The sequence below is a fragment of the Carcharhinus amblyrhynchos genome, chromosome 29, assembly GCF_965287045.1.
Source record: "Carcharhinus amblyrhynchos chromosome 29, sCarAmb.v2.hapA, whole genome shotgun sequence".
NCBI lineage: Eukaryota > Metazoa > Chordata > Chondrichthyes > Carcharhiniformes > Carcharhinidae > Carcharhinus > Carcharhinus amblyrhynchos.
In genome coordinates, this window is record NC_137352.1 from 23752347 (window position 1) to 23774596 (window position 22250).

General features: G+C 40.9%; 1 protein-coding gene across 1 annotated transcript; it reads right to left on the bottom strand.

Annotated features, from left to right (window-relative positions):
- Window positions 1–15678: 15678 nt before the first annotated feature.
- On the bottom strand, window positions 15679–21568 carry bsx (brain-specific homeobox). Its single transcript, XM_080214796.1, has 3 exons — window positions 21307–21568; window positions 18346–18536; window positions 15679–15936 (listed from the first exon to the last, which is right to left on the bottom strand). The coding sequence occupies exons 1-3, from the start codon at window positions 21566–21568 to the stop codon at window positions 15679–15681; spliced, it is 711 nt and encodes a 236-aa protein (XP_080070922.1).
- Window positions 21569–22250: the final 682 nt, after the last annotated feature.

Genomic DNA, 22250 nt, shown 5'->3' on the forward strand with positions numbered 1-22250 from the left:
AAAGCTTAATGGATACATTCTGATAAAATTACTGAAAATACTGTCCGTACTGCAGTATTATTTACCACCCCCCCCCACCTCTTCCTCTTTCTCTGTCTAATTTATCTTCCTTGGTCCCTCTAGTTTGTGCACCTGCTGCTATATTGAGCCAGAATTAAATGGCCTTCCACAACCCAAGTATCAACATATTTTCTCATTCATGGCTGGTTCTGCAAATGGGTCACAAAATGATGACACTTTGAAGCGGTTCTGATTAGGCACAAACTTGTTGTCTGTACTTAAAAGTGATAATCCCCCCATAATACAAATCTGAAGCACCTATTTCTTTAATGGAACCTTTAGATGAATATCAAAGAGCTATTTACTCATATGTAATATTTTAATTAGATTGCATTCCCTATTTAACCCATCACGGACCCTTTGATGCTCTGTGTGTATTTAGTGTTTAGCCTCAGATGCGAGAGGTAATGAATGCCGGACCTTTTGATTTAATGAGAAATCTGCCTTTCCAGTTCGACTCTGTTTGCATCCCTTTATTCCCTGACTATAGAATTCAGTTAATTGAAGGAGTCTCTTACTACCACACATTAAGGAGGCCAAATTAGCATCCCTTTTCTGATTATATAGCACAGGCAGACGTTGTCTCTTTGAAGTGAAGTCTGAACTGAAGTAGACAGCAGTGCTCTGAAAATGAGCTGATGGCCTTGTTATTGGGATGAAATGCAGATGCACCCCATGTGCTACAAAATGCTTAATCTCTTAATTGATCACCTTCCGCACTACCCATATATCACTGCTTTTCTTTTAAATTGTCAGCATATCAAAGTCACATTTTGGAAAATGAACTGCTTTAGCTTACTAGAGCTACCAATATGGCCCTTTCTCTCTTTTTGTTCTCCATATAAAGTCCCATTAAATATCCCACTACACCCCACCCCCCGCTCCCACCAATGCTACCATTTTAAATGTGGGGGCCAAATTGTTTGTGAATTTTCACAATCAGTAAAATTTCAAAAGGTGCCGTTGTGTTTGCTATACCTGAACACTCTGAGTGAAAGGGAATCTTTTGATCTTTATGCTGATAAATGATCATGCAAATACTGTCCCTGACTGAATAGGTGCAATTTGCACAAAAGAAACTGTGGAAGGAAATGACTAACATGCATCTGTGAAAGGAAAGGGCTAATTTCATAAATAAAGAAAGCAGGCAGCCTCAGGGAGGGGCGAGGGAAGCTAAACTTTTTCTGTACCCTTTTCTTAGGCAAGGCTGAAATTGGCGATGCTTACGCAAACAACCTGCAGAAATCAGGCAAATTAGAATTAATTTTGCAGGAAGTAGGTTAAATTAATTTGCGCTGTAATTGCTCTTGTGTTAATCCTGAGGTACGGCGCAATAGAAAAATCAGTTAGAAATTATGAGGCAGACAAGAAACCTCCTGACAGATCTGATGTGATATTAGACAATAAAACAGAGCACAGAGTATTTCTAAAGGGAGGAGAAAGCAATTCACAAATAACTTAAAATCAGAAGAGACATTTTTTTAGCAGTATTTAGAAAGACATTCTGATTTATTCAGAATAAACTGAAAGTAACATCATGGTTGTAACATAATGAACAATTCAAAATGGCAGCATGAAAAATATTAATGGTTCATGCATCTATTACAGTTCTAATGTATCCTCAATTACTTCTTAAAATTTGAGAAGGTATCTGGTATTGATTTAAGTTTAGTTCAATTTTTCTCATTTAAATGCTCTTGAGTTCAACGTTGCTTTGGTAAAGTTGTTTACTTGCCACAGATGAGTTTTATTCTAGTGAGGACTGCATCATGGCCATTGAGAATAACTGAAAATACTGAAAGCGCTAATGTAGATTTGGACTCATCAGTTTATCTTTTCCTTTCTCCTTTCCTGAGGGTACTGACCCATGATGGGGAGATGCCGGTATTGGACTGGGGTAAACACAGTAACAAGTCTCCCAACACCAGGTTAAAGTCCAAAAGGTTCATTTGGTAGCAAACGCCACTAGCTTTCGGAGCACAGCTCCTTTGTCAGGTGAGTGGGAGTTCTGTTCACAAGCAGGGCATATAAAGACACAAACTCAATTTACAGAATAATGATTGGAATGTAAGTCTTTACAGCTAATCAAGTCTTAAAGGTACAGATAATGTGAGTGGAGAGAGCATTAAGCACAGGTTAAAGAGATGTGTATTGTCTCCAGACAGGACAGTTAGTGAGATTTTGCAAGTCCAGGCAAGTCATGGGGGTTACAAATAATGTGACATGAGCCCAAGATCCCAGTTGAGATCATCCTTGTGTGCGGAAGTTGGCTATCAGTCTTTACTCAGCGACTCCGCGCTGTTGTGTATTGTGAAGGCCATCTTGGAGAACGCTTACCTGAAGATCAGAGGCCGAAAGCCTGTGACTGCTGGAGTGTTCCCCAACAGGAAGAGAACAGTCCTTCCTGGTGATTGTCGAGCGATGTTCATTCATCTGTTGTCATTGTGTTTGCATGGTCTCCCCAATGTACCATGCCTTGGGACATAGTTTCCTGCAGCGTATCAGGTAGACAACATTGGCTGAGTTGCAAGAGTATGTACCGTGTGCCTGGTGGATGGTATTCTCACGTGAGATGACGGCATCCGTGTTGATGATCTGGCATGTCTTGCAGATGTTGCTATGAGAGGGTTGTGTGGTGTTGTGGTCACTGTTCTCCTGAAGGCTGGGTAGTTTGCTGTGGACAATGGTCTTTTTGAGGTTGTGCAGTTGTTCAAACACAAGAAGTGAGGGTGTGGGATGGCCTTGGCAAGATGTTCGTCTTCATCAACGAAATGTTGAAAGCTCCGGAGGTGATGTCGTAGTTTCTCCACTCCAGGGAAGTACTGGACAATGAAGGGCACTCAGTCCACCGTGTCCTGTGTTTGTCTTCTGAGGAGGTCTGTGCGGCTTTTCGCTGTGGCGCATTGGAACTGTCAATCGATGAGTCGAGCGCCATATCCTGTTCTCACGAGGGCATCTTCCAGCGTCTGGGTGTCTGTTGCGATTCTCCTCATCTGAGCAGATCCTGTGTATATGGAGGGCTTGACCATAGGGGATGTCTTCTTTAACGTGTTTAGGGGTGGAAGCTGGAGAAGTGGAGCGTTGTGACGTTATCCGTGGGCTTGTGGTACAGTGTGGTGTTGAGGTGACCATCTTTAATGAAGATGTGTGTGTCCAAGAATGCAACCAATTCCAGAGAGTAGTCCATGGTGAGTCTGATGGTGAGATGAAGCTTGTTGATGTCGTCATATAGTTGTTCCAGTGATTGTTCACCAAGAGTCCAAAGGAAGAAAATGTCATTGATGTATCTAGTGTATAGCATTGGTTGAAGGTCCTGTGCAGGGAAGAAGCTTTGTTCGAACCTATGCATGAAGATGTTAGCATACTGAGGTGCGAATTTGGTTCCCATGGCTGTTCCATGTGCCTGGATGAAGAACTGGTTGTTGAAGGTGAAGACATTATGATCCAGGATGAAGCGGATGAGTTGTAAAATTGCATCTGGAAACTGGCAGCTATCGGCATTGAGTACTGAGGCAATTGCAGCAGTGCCATTGTCATGGGGATGCTGGTGTAGAGTGCCGAGACATCCATTGTGACGAGGAGTGCTCCTAGTTCAACTGCTCCATGTGTGCTGAGTTTCTGTAGGAAGTCCGTAGTGTCATGACAAAAGATGGGGGTTCTTTGTACAATGGATTTCAGGATGCCTTCGACATAACCAGAGAGGTTCTCGCACAGTGTCCCATTGCCTGGTGCGATGGGACGGCCGGCTGTGTTTGTCTTGTGTATCGTCGGGAGGCAGTAGAGATCTCCAACACGGGGAGTACGTGGGATGAGATCACGGAGCGTGCTCTGAAGGTCCAGATCAAAGGTCTTGATCAGACTGTTGAGTTGAGTGTCTTCTTTGGTCGGATCTGCGGGTAACTGTCTGTAGTATTCCCCGTTGTTCAATTCTCTGCAGTAATCTGTTCTGTTCAGTATGACGATGGCCCCTCCTTTATCTGCTGGTTTGATAACAATGTTGCAGCTGGTGTTGAGGGTGCAGATGGCATTGCGTTGTGCTTGGGTGATGTTCGGGGCTGTCTTGTGAGTGCGGCTGATGAATTTGGTATTGATGCACCTCCTGATGGCTTGGGCATATGTGTCAAGTCGAGGGCAGCGGCTTTCCGGAGGAGTCCAATTTGACTCTTTCCTCTTCGGTTGCTGCACCTCGGATCCCTCTGTCGGCTATTCCAGTTCATTGGCGGTTTCACTGTGTTCACTGTTGGTCTCTTGGGGTTTGTGGAAGAACCCCCACAGCCTCATTTGCCTGATGAATTCCTCTGTGCCTGCTGTGAGACTGATGGGGTCTATTTTGGTGGTGGGGCAAAAATTGAGCCCTCAGCTGAGAACTTCGATTTCATCTAGTTGAAGTGTGTAGTCCGACAAGTTGACAAGGGTACATGGTACAATAACACGTCCTCCGGAACCTTCAACATGTTCAATTCTGTAAATTGAGTTTGTGTTTTTATATGCTCTGTTTGTGAACAGAACTCCCACTCACCTGGCGAAGGAGCAGTGCTCTGAAAGCTGGTGGCGTTTACTACCAAATAAACTTGTTGGACTTTAACCTGGTGTTGTGAGACTTCTTATGATACTGACTCATGCAAAGTCTGCATATACTTTTCACCCCTGAGTCTATTCAATAAACATTGAGCTATTCACCATGAGAGCAGTATAGCAAAGGAGGAGGGAGTAGAGAAATAGAATCATAGAATCCCTACAGTGCAGAAGGAGGCCATTTGACCTATCAAGCCAGCACCGACAACAATCCCACCTAGATCCTATCCCCATAACCCCATGTGTTTACCTTGCTGTTGAGAGTTAACCACATTGCCATGGATCTGGAGGCCAAGCCAGGTAAGGACAGCAGATTTCCTTCCCTTAAGGACAGCAGATTTCCTTCCCTAAAGGACATTAGTGGACATTTGTCATGGTTAATCTATCCAATCTGCACATCTTTGGATTGCGGAAGGAAACCAAAGCACCAAAGGAAACCGATGCAGACACAGGAAGAAAATGCAAACTCCACACAGTCATCCAAGGGCAGAATTGAATCTGGGTCCCTGGCGCTGAGAGGCAGCAGTGCTACCATGTCTCCCTAGGTTATGTTAGAACTAGGTCAGAATAACAGCAGATAATGCGGAGTTAAATAGTTGGTGATGCTCAAAGTGGAAAAGTAAAATGGAAAAGAATTGAATGCATTTTAGTTTGCTGAGGGAAGGAGGAGTGAAAATTGCAGAGGCTCTGATCATAACTACTTTTAGCTGTGGGAGTAGTTCCAAAACTGGAGAATTTCAAATATTATGATCCAGTTCAAAAAAGGGAAGAGGGATAAACTTGGCTACTACAGGCAAGTCAGCCTAATATCAGCACGATACTGAGACAAAATTTATTGGCATTTGGAAAAAAAATTTGTAAATAAAAGAAAGCCAGCAGGGATTTGTTCAAGACAGATCATGTTTGACTAACTTGATTGAGCTTTTTGATGAAGCAGTGGAAAAGGTTGTTGAGGGTAGTACAGTTGATATTGTGTATGTGGACCTCAAAAAGGAGTTTGATAAAGTGACATAAAATAAGTTTGATTTCAAAATTGAAGTTTATGTACTTATAGGGGTAGGGATTGCATGGGCCTAAAATTGGGTAAGGGATAGAAATGTTGAATTTTTGTTTTTCAGACTGGATCAAAATGTGCAGTGGTTTACCCCAATGGTTGGTGTTAGGACCTCTTTTTAATGATACTGGAACGTGGCATAGTTATGATTACTGAGTGGCAGATAAAACCATGAAATTTTACTGAATTACTGGAAATTGTTCAAACAAGATTGTAGCCATTGGCTTAAAAATGTTGATTTTTGTCAGCGCATAATCTATAAATGAGGTGCAATGTGATGCATTCAGCCTAAGAACTGCTTGGATGGAATCAGGTCATTTGTTACTCTTTACAGCACTATATGTCTGGCTGGATGCTATGGTTGCGTGACGAAATAATGGGTACTTTTATTGTGGCAAGTTCATAAAACATGATTTCCCTGAGATTGGTGCTCAAATCCAAATTAACCATTGATAATACAATGGCTCAGGCAAAATGGTGTGAAGTTATTACAAAATTACAAAGAGTAATTTGAAAGCTGCCAATGGTGAACAAACATGATGAGACAGTGGTTAACAGTGCTGCCTCACAGCTGCAGGGACCTGAGTTCGACTCCTGGCTTGGATCACTGTCTGAGTAGTTTGCACATTCTTCCCATGTCTATGTGGGTTCCCTCCGGGTGCTCCGGTTTCCTCCCACAGTGCAAAGATGTTAGATTGATTGGCCATGCTATATTGCCCCTTGGTGGCCTGGGATGTGTAGGTTAGAGTGATTAGCAGGGTAAATGTATGGGGTTGTGGGGATAGGGCCTGGGGTGGGATTGTTGTTGGTGCAGGCTTGATGGGCCAAATGGCCTCCTTCTGCACTGTAGGGTTTCTATAATAATTAGAACAGCCTGGGAAAACACCTGAGTGAAAGCATAGTTCTAAGTCATGGACTCATGCTGATAGCCTCACCTTCATGGCTTGGACAAGGTGTGTGATGGAAAATATAACCCAATGGCTAGTGGAGCAAATTATTACCATTTGTTAGCCAAATATCAGTCAAAGCCAGAGCATTAATACAATTATCCACAATGAAATTATTGATGGCTAGGACCTTGCTCATGAGTGAATGGATATTCCAGAGGAAAATGCATCAAAGGGCGAGGGATGAATGTTAACCATCAACAAAGACAGTGTCCAACCTATTACACTTTTAAATGTCAGATAGACATCACACAAACTGTAAAATTCTGCATCACCTGGACCCTGAAAGCCATCAGCCACCGTAACCCAAATATTAACAACAATGCAGGACAGCAATGTGACTTTACTACAGGTTAAAAAGTAAAATGGCCTCCCTGGTCCTCTCAAAAGAAGTCTCACAATACCTGATTAAAGTCCAACAGGTTTATTTGGTGCTACCAAATAAACCTGTTGGACTTTAACCTGATGTTGTGAGACTTCTTACTGTGTTCACACCAGTCCAACACTGGCATCTCCACATCATGGCTCTCAGAAACACCTTTGCTGCAGTTGAAAATCTACCACAATGAAATAATAATCACACAGATGACCATATTCCCCAAGCTTTTTTTTTGCTTTACTTACTCTTAAGAACAATTCGATTTAGGCTCAGGTACTATCCTTTTTATCCTTTGAATTCGCATTAGATAATTCCCAGTAATTTTCTTCCCTTGCTGATGGTTGTGATGGAAATGGTCTTGAACTAGTCCTTAATTGACATAAGCTTTTCAGGGCTTAATAGGTGCCTTTGTGTATTGGCAGAAAAGAGCACTGGTAGCTCTCAGCCTGTATTTATTTCTGGGACGATGGAAAGCCACCAATTTACCTTCAGGTGTTCAGTGCTAAAGAATCTTCCTCTGGTGAGAGATTCAAGCATTTAATTAAACCCATTATTGGAAAAACGACTTTACATCTTGCAAGTGAGCACCAAAGAAATCTTCAAAATAATTTACTCCGATTTTTATTCTGGGGATATCATAAAATCTTGAATGCTGATATTTCTGTTAGCTTTGCATTATAGTAGCAGAACAACAGGATGGCCCAATATTTATGGGGAGTTAGGTGAGGAGAGGGAACAACTGTCAGCTGCCAGCAAACTCATAAATATAGGAAAGAACAGGGTTCTGCTGAATTTACCAGCAAGGCAGCATTTCCATATTTTGACTCGGACTTGCTGCCATGAGTGAGGGGTTGGCTGGTTATTGAGTAGGAAAGCATGTAATCCAAGGCTGCCACTGGATATCAACAAAGGAGAAGGAAAGATGGAAGTGTGGGGAGAAATAGTGGAGAGATCTGAGTTCATGGGGAATGGAAATGTTGTCAGGGGTGCAGTGGATATCAGATTGTTGGGCGGAATCTGGAAATTGTGGGGAAGAATTTGGATGGTGACGAAGAGGATGTCCATTTAGCCTGGGGTGCGGAAGGCGTTTCTCTTATCTCACAAGCAATCCTGAAAAAAACCACTTACCTGCTAGATCCGCCAGTTCTTGATTCCCTTTAGCTGCTGGAGACCCAAGAAACCAAGCCTTGCAGCAATTGCATTGAAACAAGTTGCTAAATATGTAGCATGCAGCTTCAGTTAAGCATAGTATCAATGTCCTGCCTCTCACAAGGAGGTAACTTGCCTGGTCTCCCAACGCACCCAAGTTAATCTGGAACTCTGTACCCAAAATTAATTGCTGGTCCGTAGAGTTTTAGATTTTGTTATTTTTTGGTTTATGGTAAGTTTGTAAGCTTGACATACGTGCAACTGAGACATCAGGCAAGATATTCACCATATTTGTTTATGTAAAAACAGAAAATGTTGAAGAAGTTCAGCGGGTCTGGCAGAATTTTTGGGCAGAGAAGCACAGATAACATTTCCAATCCACATGACTCTTCCTCAGAGCTTTTAACAAAATGTTCAATTCAGTTATGAATTAAATTTTTAACTTTGTTTTTTAAATGTGGAAAAAAAAGTTTATGATCCCCTTTCAGAGAAGACACAAGCAGAGCAATAAACACAATTTGTATGTATATTTGAATAGGAGTGGGCAAAGATAAGAAAAGTTTGAAATTTCTATCACTAGGCTTCCGAGTTGAAGATTATCAATAATTAGTTCAAATATTTGAAAAGCTGTGGATGTTGGAAATCTGAAATAAAAAACAGAAAATGCTGGAAATGCTCGACAGGTTATGACAGCATATGTGAAGAGAAATGTTCGGATTCAAAGAAATGGGGATGGGGTAAGAAGAAAAGGAACAAAAGATATATCCTTTTGTCCTTGACCTGCCTGAAACATTAACTGTTTTTCTCCACAGTGTGACAATACTATGCATTTATGTATTTGGGTCATGTTTCTTGTGCAGGATCTGTTTTAGCAGTTTGTTTTATTATCAATGCTGTTCTGTCTGCATCAGGCAACCCTGCTGCTGCTGCAGCAGCACAATTGCTCCTAATTGTTCGAATGTTTGTTTTAATTGGGGCTAATGCTGATCTGTTATTTTAGTGTTTTCCCCTGGGGTTTTACAAAGTAGGGCTTGATTAGTTTGACTGACAGTAAAATCATATGATGCTATGGAGCTAGACTTCAACAGAGAAATCAAGCTCAGGTATTGTTTGGAATTGCTAGAGATCAGTGCCGCACTTTCTCCCTCTGGATTTGGAGATTGGAATCTGCCAGTTAATAAATTGCTTTCTCTGAGACTCTGCTGTATGAAGGTAGATCTGTCTCTGAAAATTGCTTTATGGGAATAGAAGACAGAAAATCTCGATCCAGAAGTGTTAAAAGGCTGGAAATCTCGCACCCATGTGAACATATCTGTTTTGTCAGGTTCTCAGGGGGATTTATATATATGAAGATATTGCTTACATTGGCATATAGAGATAACTAGTTTTTAAGGATCATACCTTGTCATGTTTGAGTATTTCCAATTGGTAAGAGTTATACTAATTCTTTTTGTTATATTTTAACTGTGTTGTTAAAAATAAAGTTTGTTTTAATAAAACCTTCTTAGTGGGTCTATTGAATCATACCTGGAGTGAAATACCTTATGTTCATCCTAATGCCGAAGTCAAAAAAATGTTAGGGTCTAGGCTAACTTCATACCATACCTTGGCATTACTGATCTGGTCCCTACAACAGACACTGCTATAACTTGCTTAGTATTTTCAGAACTTCTTGTTTTAATTTCTAATATTTTCTCTTGTTCATTGATTACTGATCTAATATTCTGAAATATATTAAATGTTTATCGACCTAAATGTTCATCGACCTAAATGTTCAGCTATCTTTAAAATGCTCTTTGAAACAATCAGACAAGTTTTACATTTAAAAACAAAAGGAAGTTTGAAAATGTTGAAAAATAATATAAATGTATGGTTCGCTAGCACTTGGTTCTCAATCAATATTCCATCAACAATAAGTACACTACTGGTTTCCATTCAACATGTAGAATGAACCTCATCATGACTCAAAGATCAAGGGTTGCATTTAAACATGCCTTTTTCAAACACAGGATGTCCCACAACAATTTACGGTCAATGAAACACCTTTGAAGTGGACTAACCATTCTGAAGTCAGAAATGTGACAACTAATTGATGCACATCAAGTTTCCACAAACAATAATGTCTCAAAGGCCAGATCACCTTGTTTTTGTAAGGTTTAATGCGGAGATGCTGGCATTGGACTGAGGTGGGCACAGTAAGAAGTCTCAGAACACCAGGTTAAAGTCCAACGGGTTTATTTGGAATCACAAGCTTTTGGAGCTGTGCTCCAAAAACTTGTGATTCCAAATAAACCCATTGGACTTTAACCTGGTATTGTGAGACTTCTTTTTGTAAGGCTGATTGGAGGATATATGTTGGCCTGGGCACCAAAGATAATTCCCCTGCTCAGTTTTGTAATAGTGCTGTGGAATTTTTCACATCCAGCTGGGAGGGCAGGCAGTGCCTCAGTTTAACAGTTCAACAGCAATTCATTCAAATGACAGCATCTCTAAGAGTACAGGACTTCCCCAGTACTGCAGTGGTATGAAGGCTTGGATTTTCACACTGAGGTCCAGGAGTGGGATTTGAGGTTGACACTTCCTGACTCACAGGCAGGAGTACTATCACTTAAGTAAGAGCTGACAATGACAAAGCTACATCCCTTATTAGTGTTAACTTTTGTATGATGTTGGCCAGCCTGCCTTACTTCATCCTAGTTCTCAACTGATGATCCACTCGAGATGGGTAATAAATGCTGGCCCAGTCAGCAATGCCCACATCCTGTAAAATAATTTTGAAAAAGCTAACTCTTGTGTATTGTCACATGGACTTTGAGCTAAACCATTCTCCAGTTTTGAAATTAATCTTAGCATGACAACTTCTAGTCGTGAGTAGGCTATCCCTCCCTGAGTTCATATAGTGAGCACATCAGCTGCACCACAGACATTTATTTTTAGCTCCAACACTTCACTTGATATTTTTAAAGACATCTTATGTTCATGAAAGCAAGTGATGCTAGTGCCAGACGAAGCATTTCTATTTTATGCTTCTTTCAACATTGAGTATTTGCCAAGTCAGGTGCAAATTAGATAGTTGATTTCATGAAGGTATATTCCATCAGGGAATCTTACCTTCTGGGAGTATATATTAGGGATTGTAGATATACTGCCCATGATTCTCCATCCATTACATTAAACAGAGTGAAGTCCTAAACTAAAAAGCCCACGTTGTTAAAATCACAAAGAAAAGCAGAGCGAAATCCAGTCCCCAGTGATACAACTTTATACTGCCTGCTGCACTAATGTAAGTTTCTTTATTTTCCACCTGATTCTTCTGATTGAAATTGCCCATCAATGCTAGATCATGGGCAGTTTTGTGTTTTGGACCAACATCATGAAAAAAACTGGATTGAAATTGCCAAAATATAAGATAAAGCCCTTGTAACCAAATGACAGATGAAAACTATGATTCATGATTTGAAAGGGACCTGAGGGGCAACTTTTTCACGCAGAGGGTGACACGTATGGAATGAGTTGCCAGAGGACGTGTTGGGGTGGATACAATTACAACATTTAAAAGACAGTTGGACAGGTGCATGGAATCAAAAGGTTTAGAGGGATGTGGGCCAAACGTAGGCAAATGGGACTTGTTCAGTTTATGGAGCCTGTTTGGCATAGATGAGTGGGGCCGAAGGGCTTGTTTCTGTGCTGTACATCTCTATGACTCTATTTAGGAATGGATTTGAACCCACATCTTTGATAGGGTATTGGGACCTATTATATTATGCAGTTCAAAAAAGGGAATTAATTTTCAAGAATGTAAATGATAGAGGCATGGAAATTGTTATTTTAATTCAGGGCTAAAGAGTTAGTGACCAATATGTAGCTCAAATAATTTCAGCAAATCTATTATTTTCCAAAATGCTTTCTATTGTGTGCATCACTTATCTCACAAGGACACCACAATACATTTCAATGTAATGAATTTCATCATAGTAAATGCTTTGATCAAATGCTTTTTGGTGATAGTGCATTTTAACTCTTCTTATACCAAGTTTGGTTATTAAAAGTGACTTTCTATTTATAAAACCTTTTATTTAGTCCCAGCTAAGATGGCATTGAAAACCAAGAATGAAACTCAAGCCTTATTAAATAACAATCCAATATGTTCCCAATTATGAGCTTAAGCTGCATTACAGAGGGTACTGCCTGCTTCTCCTTTATCTTATCAATGCAGGATATTGAAAAGTGTATGTCTTACTGTGTTGTACACATAGTTGTCAGGGAAATTACATTAAACCATAGACATAGGAGCAGAACTAGGCCATTCAGTCTATTAAGTTTGCTCTGCCATTCAATCATGGCTGATAAGTTTCTCAACCCCATTTTCCTGCCTTTCCCCCACAATCTTTGATCCCCTTACCAACCAAGAACCTACCTATCTCTGAAAGGACATCAGTGGACCAGATAAGTTTTTACAACAATCAACTATGACTTCAGAGACATCATTTGACTTTTATTTCCAGATATCTAAAATTGAATTCAAATTTCACCAGCTGCTGTAGTTGGGATTCGAACCTGGATCCCCAGAGCATTACATTGGTCTCTGGATTACTGGCCTAGTGAAAGTACCACAGAACCACCGCTTTCAACATCATTAACGCATGCCATTAGTCAAGCAGAAGAACATAGGAACATTGGAAAAAAGAGTAGACCACTTATCCCCTCAAGCTTGCTCTGCCATGCAAGTGAATAATTGCTGGTCCCTCCTTCCATTTACCGGTCTTAACCCCAAATAAAAAAAATCATTCTCAGCCTTGAAAGTTCTAGCTGCCCCAACATCTACACAGCCTTTTAGGGAAGAGAATGCTAAATTCCTACCAGAAATTGGGTGAAAAATATGCTTTCCTATTTTTTAAGATTGTGTTCCTTCATGACCCCAGCCAGGAAAAAAGTGTTCCTTTGTAGCTAATCTGCCGGATTCTTTTGACCATTTTAAACTCTGAGGGAAGAAATGTGAGCGTTGGTGTGCATGTGAGAGAGACAGAAATAGAACTTGTGCTGTGCTTGGTTAATGCGCCACTTGTGAAGGCGGTGAACGTAGTCTAGCGCCCTGGCATCAACAGATGAGCTTGATGCAGCTCCTGGATTCTTACCCATGACTCTGGGGACAGGTATTTTGTCATGTGACAATATTTTTACAACAAAAAGAAACGAAATCGCAGAATTTTTTAATGACTGGTTATTAAATGAGAATTTCTATCGTGTGAAAAAATTTCTGTTACTGGTCTATGTCTTTTTTTTCTATCATTTTCTTACCAATTCTATATTCCACGTCAAAAATGTATAACTACTAGAATTGGCTCGATGGGCCGAACGGCCTCCGTCTGCACTGCAATGATTCTATGAAAAAAGTAGGTAGATTATTTGCAGATTATTAATAAAATCTTGGATGTATGTAGGAAGTATATTTGCAAAGTTGTGAAGACTGTTAAATGATTAATTGCTTAACTGGAATTGTTATGTTTGTGTCACCGTTGTTTTAATTACAATAGGGGCTAGATAAAGCTATACTCCTTTCAAATACAGGATTACGATGCATTACTCCAATTCTCTGCCATTCTGCCAGAGTCTTGATTCAAGTATAGTTTTCACACACAACTTGTAATTTTCTTTAGAAATGACACTGCGTTTGAGAGAATAATTTAACTGTAGGTGACCTGAATGTTAAGTGGTTAATAGCTCACTTGGGGTTGAATTTAAGTTCTTGGGCCTCCCATCGGATCAAGTACGGGTCGGAAATTCGGAAATGGTTGTGGCAAGAACCCCCTCCCCAGCCCCCATCCCGAAGAAGGGTCTGGGGGAATAAAAGGAGCTCCCGAGGCTCTGGGCGGCTGACAGCCTCACCTGGGACGGTCTCACTTGCCGCAAATGGTTGGATTTCCTCCCCTGCAGAATCCGGGGAGGTGGGAATATGTCATGGAGCCGCCTTGAGGGGATTTCTCTCCGGCTCCAGATCTACTTCCTTCCTTCCACCAACCCGTGAAGGCTCGACCCGAGATTAGTTATATATTCGACATCACGTTTGCTCTGATACATACCTCTCCAAGCATCCCCTGTGTGTAAATGTGCCTGAAAAAAAAATGCCTCACACCTAAACAGATCAAGCTGGATCTACTGATATGTTGAAAGCATGATCTGCTCCAATTGATGTCTCATTGCAAGCCAAGCCCATGCACACATTGTTAAAGAAAACATTACTATGGTATTTATATGACAGCTTTCCAGCGCCAAAGTGCTTCCCATCAAATGAAGAGCAGTTGACGGTGCTCTCCAAAGAGTGACTCGAAAATCCAGCAATTTAATTCCATTAAAATTCATGTTGACATGAAGATTTTTTTTTAAAAGACTTTCGACTCCTGTACAATATTTCTGTCTTTAAATTACACCCATGCCTGTTTTCTTGTTTGAAGAAATTCCACCTGTTCTACTTATTTACAGTTTGAATATTGCGTATCGGTTAACAATGTAAGGGTGGCTCTCCGTAGCCAGAAGGATAGAAAAATGGTTGACTACGTTCAGGCTGGGTATATGACATAAACATTAAGGCAAAGTCTTGTATTGTTCAGTTGATTATTGACAGCTAACACACACGGTTTATATGGTATAGAGGCAGCACATTGTATATGTAGAGAATATTCCATACTGTATATTATTCATAGGATAACACATACAGTATATTTACTAGAATTGAATCCCATATACCATGCATTATATAAGAAATACCATGTACAGTATATATTACGCAGAGAAAAACACAAACCAGATGTTCTCCCGATTTTAAATGGTTGGATTATTCAGTTACAACACTGATGCCTGAGGAAGCAATGTAGGGTGTAAAAAATGTAGTGACATTAATAAATACGCACTATATATATAAATGTCAACGCCGATAGAATCTAGCTTAAATCCTTTTCAAATTTTATTGGCAGAAATCTTTTGCATTGGGTGGGGAAGTGGTTTGAGAATTTGTAAGAGGAACGCTGATACAAGAACGGACAAGGTTAAAAAATATTGAACTCCATACATTTAAATCCGAATACGGGACGGCAAACCTTTCCATGTCGCCGTATGAGTTAACAGTTACTTTCTTACAAATTAACATTTTATTGACATGAATATAATTTTAAATCGTTACAAGATTCAGACAGTCTACAAGTGCTATAAAATATGTTTTTGTTGTTTTTAAAAGCCTAACAATTGTTAATATAGTATAGATAACATCAGGCATCTGTTCAGCCGAATTTTATTCTCGACAATAAACTTGAAATAAATATTAGATTTGCGTAACTTATCTATATACAGAAAAGAACATCAGAGTTGCGGATTAGAAGGTATATGTTTCAGGAGATGGTCACACCAGGTCGCGTTGCAACACTAATGTTCCTCACAGACCCAACAGTTTCAACATATTTCCTATGCGGGGCAACAGTTCTTTGTCGTGTAGTCGTTATCTTATCTGTTTTAATCTTAGTTTACACTATATGATCCGCAGAACAAATATCGTCGTCTTCAATTATATCCACATCATCCTCCTGGTCCTCTAAGCGGAAAGCGTTCTGGCTGCTTAAAGATTTGATGTCCGCGGAACTTTTCTGGTTGAGTTCTGCCTCGCTAACGCTGGACTCCAGACACGGCTCCTCGGTGCCTGAGGTTTTCTGGCCGTGATCATCCCGGGATTTCCTCAACTGTTTTTTGTGCTTCATCCGCCGGTTCTGAAACCACGTCTTGACCTGGAAACACCCAAGCAAGAAGGAGCTCAGGGAGAAATTAACACTAAGGAGTTTCCCAAAGAAATGTACAGGCTAGCCCACCATATGAGAGTTCAGGGAAAAGCGCCAGAATTGATTGGGAAGCTAAAAGGCTGAAATCGGCAGCGACTAAGGTCAAATCATTCTGGGAATGGTTGGTAATGTTTAAATCGAATTGCTCTTGGTTCCAAACATGCATTGACTTTTGTGCAGACAGATTCCTATTGATGCTTGTAGAAATGATCCTTATTATTATTAAACACTCCCTTAAAGTATATGATTATTTCACAGTAACTTCATTGCAGTGTTAATGTAAGCCTCACTTGTGACTAATAAATAAAATTTAAACTTTCAATATGAACAGATAATTCTATCAACTGCTTTGCGATAATCAGTTAATTAGAGGGTGGCACAGTGATTAACACTGTTGTCTCACAGCGCTAGGGACCTGGGTTCGACCCCCGGCTTGGGTTACTGCCTCTATAGAGTTTGCACATTCTGCGTGTGCTTCCTCCGGGTGCTCCAGTTTCCTCCCACACTCCAAAAGATGTGCAGGTTAGGTGCATGGCTATGCTAAATTCTCCCTCCGTGTATCCGAACAGGTGCCCGAGTGCGGAGACTAGGGGATTTTCACAGTAACTTCATTGAAGTGTTAATGTAAAATTACTTGTAACTAATAAATAAATTTAAGTATGGTCAAACTTCTGAAGTGGGTTAAGGACGCCTTTTTTGTGTCCGATGGGTTTCGGAGACAAAAGAGAAGTTATCATTGCAGATTATTCGTTAGAATGAATACAGGCGTAAGATTCAGCATGTGAAGTGTATCCCAAAATTCGACCTTATGGGACGGATAAATTTGGGTAGCATTTCATTTCAGAAGGGCTACATTTAACCGTCATTGAAATGTGGGAACTGGGTGAATCGATATCTTTGAACATGTCAGAAATGTCTTTATTAGGATAATCTCACTAAAACAACAACTGTCAGTCCGCGCTCTCTTACATGTGTATTTATTGAAGTCTGAATATCTGCCCTCAGTTTCTGTGCTCACTCTTTTCGTTTGAGTTGGAGCTTCAGAACCCACTCCTCACCTTCCATTCTGAGGATTGGGTTTAGTTTCTTGTTCCCGACGTGTTGTCCGTTAATTTAAGTGTGGCTCATTGTATTAGTGTTTCTAATTAGATTTCTTTGCTGGGGGTGTGTGTGAGTTTACAGTGGTAGCGTTAGTCTGTGTATTTGTAGAAAGGTGTGCAGCTGAATCTAATCGAATGGAAACGTTTCCGTTTTGCCTTCTGACTTCCGGAGAGAAACAGGTTGGATATTTCTGAATTAAATTCCGGGACTTCAAGCGTTTTTTTTAAGAGCTGCCTTTCCAATTTGCACCGTCTGATTGATAGGGGCCGACGGTTCTGTCTCACTACAGAGGCTCTGATGTTGAACTGATAAACTGCTGCTCGCCTGTGTCTCACCTGATTGTAGGAAGATCAAATTCTCTAAAAATATGTTATAATTTGTTCCCACTGGTTGGTTTTCATTTGGTAATCTCAATGTTTTCAAAATATATATGGAATTGGTGTGCGTGTGTGTATGGGAGGAGGTGAAAGTGTGTGTGTTTTATGTCCGTGTTTGTGTATCAATCTGTCTGTATGCGTGTGCCTGTGTGTGGGGTATGTGGGTATGTCTGTCCGTATATATGGCTCTGTGTCTGTATCTGTGTGTTTGCGTCTGTGTGCGTGTGTATGTGTGTGGGTGTGTCTTTATGCATGTGCGCGTCCGTATGCGTGTATCGCTGTGTATATGTGAGTTGATTGGGTAGGTGTACGACAATATGTGAGTCTCTGACTATGTATGTGTGTGCCTGTGTGTGCGTGTCTGTCTGTGTGTGAGTCTGTGTGTCTGTCTGTCTGTGTGGAGGGGAGGGGAGAGCTGTGTCTGTATGTGTATCTTGTGTGTAGGTCTGTATGTGTGTGTGTCTGCCTGTGGGGCTGTCTCTGTGTGGGTTTGTGTCTGTGTTTGTGTGTGTGTATGAGTTTGCATGTGTCTGTGTGTTTCTGCATGTGTGTACGTATGCGTTTCTGCATGGGCGTGTGTGTACATATCTGCCTGTCTGTATCTCCACATGTGTGCATGTATGTGTTTCTATATGTGTGTGGGTATGAGTGTGTGTGTGCCTTATGTATAGATTTGTATGTGTTTGTGTATTTGTGTGTGTCTGTGTGTTTCTGCATGTATGTGTGTAGATCTGTCTGTATTGTGATTTTTTAAAAGAATTCTCTAATGATCTGTTTGTATCAGGGAGGGTGAAATTCTGTTTTGTGAAGGGCTGCACTATTTCCCTTTATTATTTTCATGCATCTCCCTCCTTCCCGACGGCTGCTTCTCCGGCTGTACCTGTGTCTCCGAGAGGCTAAGTGCCGACGCCAATTCCACCCTCTCTGGGGTTGACAGGTAGCGCTGAATCTCGAAGCGTTTCTCCAAGCCGGAAAGCTGTGAGTCGGAGAAGACAGTCCTGGCTTTCCGCCGCCTGCAGTGTTTGCCTGGGAGCTCAGGAGGGTGTTGGAAGAGAGCGGGCACATGCATACCTACTGATAACAGAGAGATAATACCCGGAGATGAATATCAATCCTAATTCGGTATTACAACAAGAGTTACACACAAATATTGTGCAACTTTAACTCTGGCTCTTAATTTATAGCGGATTATGACTATTCAAGACTGGGATGAGCGACCCAATCAGTTCTGAAATTACCCACCCGCCTTTGAAATACTCTTTTAATGCAGATATTATAAATATCCTTTAGAGGCAAACAATAGAAGCAACGAATAACAAACTCGCTTTTAAAATCAGAGGCGAATTAAAATAATACATTGACAAATACGACAATATTTGATCCCTTGTCTATTTACCAATAATTACGGTTAAAATACCCTTTCCATCAGTCCATAATAATAAAATAATGCGTCATGTTCGCATTTATGTCATTTCCATTTTTTTGATAAGCTATTAGAGACACCCTCATTGCTTTCTAATTTGAAGAATTGCCGAAGCTTTGCTAGTGAAATCTTTCGAATGCCTTTCCCAAATTTACCCATTTATCGAACAAATTAGCGCCTGTCCGTTTGTTCAGATTCTGTATCAGTGCAATAAAAGTGTGTTGTCTTTTACTTTAACCTGTCATGCCAGACGTTCGAGAGGCACTGGTTTTCATTGAAATGGTGAATTGACTTAAATCTTGTCTTAGTGAATCGTATTCAAGCGATGGAACCAAACGTGGCACCAAATAAATTCACCCCGGTGAAATTGTTAAACTGATACCGGCCTATCTCTTCAATACGCCTACTTAGTCCCGCTGCCTAACTTTAGAACATAGAGCTTTTATCAAAGGCAGATTTTATCACAGTACAGTTCAATTATAAACGGACATGCAGAAATTAAGGGCTACATTTCAACCACTTGCTGTTTTCTTCTGTGTCTCTGCTAGAATAATATTTGCTTCATAGTATGGCGTATTATTAAAGATGTGGAGATGCCGGCGTCGGACTGGGGTAAACACAATAAGAAGTCTCACAACACTAGGTTAAAGTCCAACAAGTTTATTTGGTAGCAAAAGCTAGTGGCGTTTGCTACCAAATAAACGTGTTGGACTTTAACCTGGTGTTGTGAGACTTCTTACTGTATTACTAAAGACCATCTTTGCTTAAAGTTATTGATATTAGTGTTTAAATAAAATACACATTAGAGTCGATTGTATTTGCAATACATCCTAGATTCTATTTCACTTCTAAGGATTAGAAGTCAACATCTGATAGCGAGTGCGAATCCTTTTCCCAGTCACCCTCCCTCAAACAATAGTTCACACTAGTTAGGGAGTGTACATTATTGATGATTAACTCTCTGACTGTGCTGAAATAGTCTAGGATTAGTTGCACTTCAGTTTAAAGATAGCCTGCTTAAAAATCTAACAATCAGTGTTTGTCGCAGCCCAAGCTTACTGTCACCAGCACACGAATCTACCGTTCCCTAAATAACTATTTCAAAGTTTTACATACTTTAGGCGGTCTGTTCCAAGTTTAATTTGTATCGAATAAATAAGCAGAATTAATATCGAGGAATGTGATTTTTAAAAATATAATGCTAATCGTACGATTTTGCTGTATCCCTTTTACTGCAGATTATAAACACGATTTTTCTCTTTTGAACAGTATTTTAAATTTAATATCGTTTCGTTGTGGTGTTTGGCCGTTTCAATGTATTTCGCAAACATTTTACACAGGGGCAATACAAGGGTTCTCTTTCAGAACGAACTTTTAGAGTTATTTCCTATTTTCTACCTTGGCGGAATTCATGTTACCCGGGTACCGGTAAATCTCTAGAGTTGAATGTGGAGCTCAGGGGCAGTTGGGCTCTCCCTAACTCTGAAAGAATGCATCGAATTAACACATTTATTCCGGAAATAAGGGACCTTACTGAAATCCCGGTGACGGTTGATGTTTGAAATGACAGTAACATCTGAGAAGCTTTATAAACAATTGCGAGTGTTTCCATGTCATTTGAAAGGTGTATATTTTAAAGTAATTGTCTTAAAATAATGCAGAAACGAACGCATTCAGATTTCATTGCAAAGCAAAGGATTTTAAAAGATAGTAAAACCACTCGAAAAACTCGCGGATTTTAAAGCTCGCCTCTGTGTAGTAGGGGCTCCATTGATAAAATAAAATTGTTTAAATCATTCTCAGTGATACTTGTGCAGTACTGGAGTATTAAATTTGTGTTTGAAATCTGATCACTTTTAAACGATAGCGGTATTTCCACAGGCACCCCTTTAACAAAAAACATTCTGCCTCATAGTTCGAAGTTATGTGTAATAGTTCGAAATTCAATGTGTGTGTGTGTGTGTGTGTGTGTGTATGTGTGTGTAATCATAAAAAAAAATCCTATTTCATGTTCTGTTTCTGGTGCAAGGAAGCGCGGCCACTTTAAAATGAATATAACATTGGCTCAGCCCTGCGTCCTGTTTAATGTTTGAATAAGCACACTTTTTATTACAGGAATTCTGGCGTTGCCCAAAAGCTCTGGTGAAATTGCATTGTTGACAGATCACATAGATATTTCCCGCGAACTGCGCAGTTGTGAGGTGGCTTCATACATTGGAGAGAAGTTTGAATCTTGCTCAAGTGTTAACAGCCCTGTTACTTAAGAAGAACACACACGGTTTAGAGTTTCGAATCGAACCCACCCCACCTTATCCTGGGCACACCCGCGGGGATCCGGTTGAGGAACCCTCTTAACAAGTCAAAATCCCTCTCTATTTCTCCGGCAGTTCAGCAGTCACGTTTAGCTAGGGGACTTACCGGGCGACGTGAGGAAGTAAGGGTGATGATGCTCCGGTTTGTGGAGTGGGTGGTGAGGATGAGGTGCCAGGATGGTCGGGGTTGGCATGAGAGGGTATCCATACTCCAGCAAAGGGACCCGAGATGCCAAGGAACTGGCGAAGGAAACGGGAGGGGCTTCCCTCAGGGGTTTGGGCTTGTGGAGTAAGATGTCTTCGATGAAGAAAGACGTTGGCCGCTGGGCAGAAACCTGTTGTATGGGGGAGGTGAAATTTAGATTCATTTCTGCTCTTGGCGGGCCGCTGTCAGTCCAAAGGAGATTTTCTTTTCCTCTTGTGGCTCTTGTCACTAAAACTCCTCCAACGCCGCCCGTGTGAGCTGCCTTTTTAATGACTGAGGTTCTGCGAAATGTGTAGATGCAACAGGGTTTGTGGGAGCTTGGGAGACTATTCGCTGAAGTTAAGATCCAGCACTTCAACATGAAATAGCATTGAGATCAGCCAATAGCGGAGCTGCAGGGCGGGGGGATTAGAATCAATGATAAAGCTGCCTGTCTGGCTGGGGCTCAGGTAACACTGCAGCTCAGGAGCTGGCCCAGGTGCTGAAAGCAACTGAACTTTCCCTCAAATTCTGTCATCTTCCCAAAATTGTTGTTACCCACACAATTCCTTCTTCCCCACCCCTCCCGCTAACTTGCGCCTGTGATTCATTTGTACGATCCCTAATCTCCAAAAATGTGCGGGTTAGGCGAATTGGCCTTGCTAAAATTGTCCCTTAGTGCCAGGGGGATTGGCTAGGGGTAAATACATGGGGATAGGGCCCGGGTAGGATTGTGGTGGGTACAGACTCGATGGGCCGAATGACCTCCTTCAGCACTGTAGGGATTCTGTGATTCTATTATGTGACTCTATAATTCAATACACATTTAAAAATCTCCTGCCCACAATTAACATGTTTCTCCAATT

What these genes read in the sequence shown, in the direction of transcription:
- bsx (XM_080214796.1), bottom strand. Translation starts at nt 21,568, where the DNA reads ATGAATCTAAATTTCACCTCCCCCATACAACAGGTTTCTGCCCAGCGG. An exon ending in TTACTTCCTCACGTCGCCCG is followed by an intron (nt 18,537 to 21,306) that starts GTAAGTCCCCTA and finishes TGTTATCAGTAG; the next exon opens with GTATGCATGTGCCCGCTCTC. An exon ending in TTAGCCTCTCGGAGACACAG is followed by an intron (nt 15,937 to 18,345) that starts GTACAGCCGGAG and finishes GGGTGTTTCCAG; the next exon opens with GTCAAGACGTGGTTTCAGAA.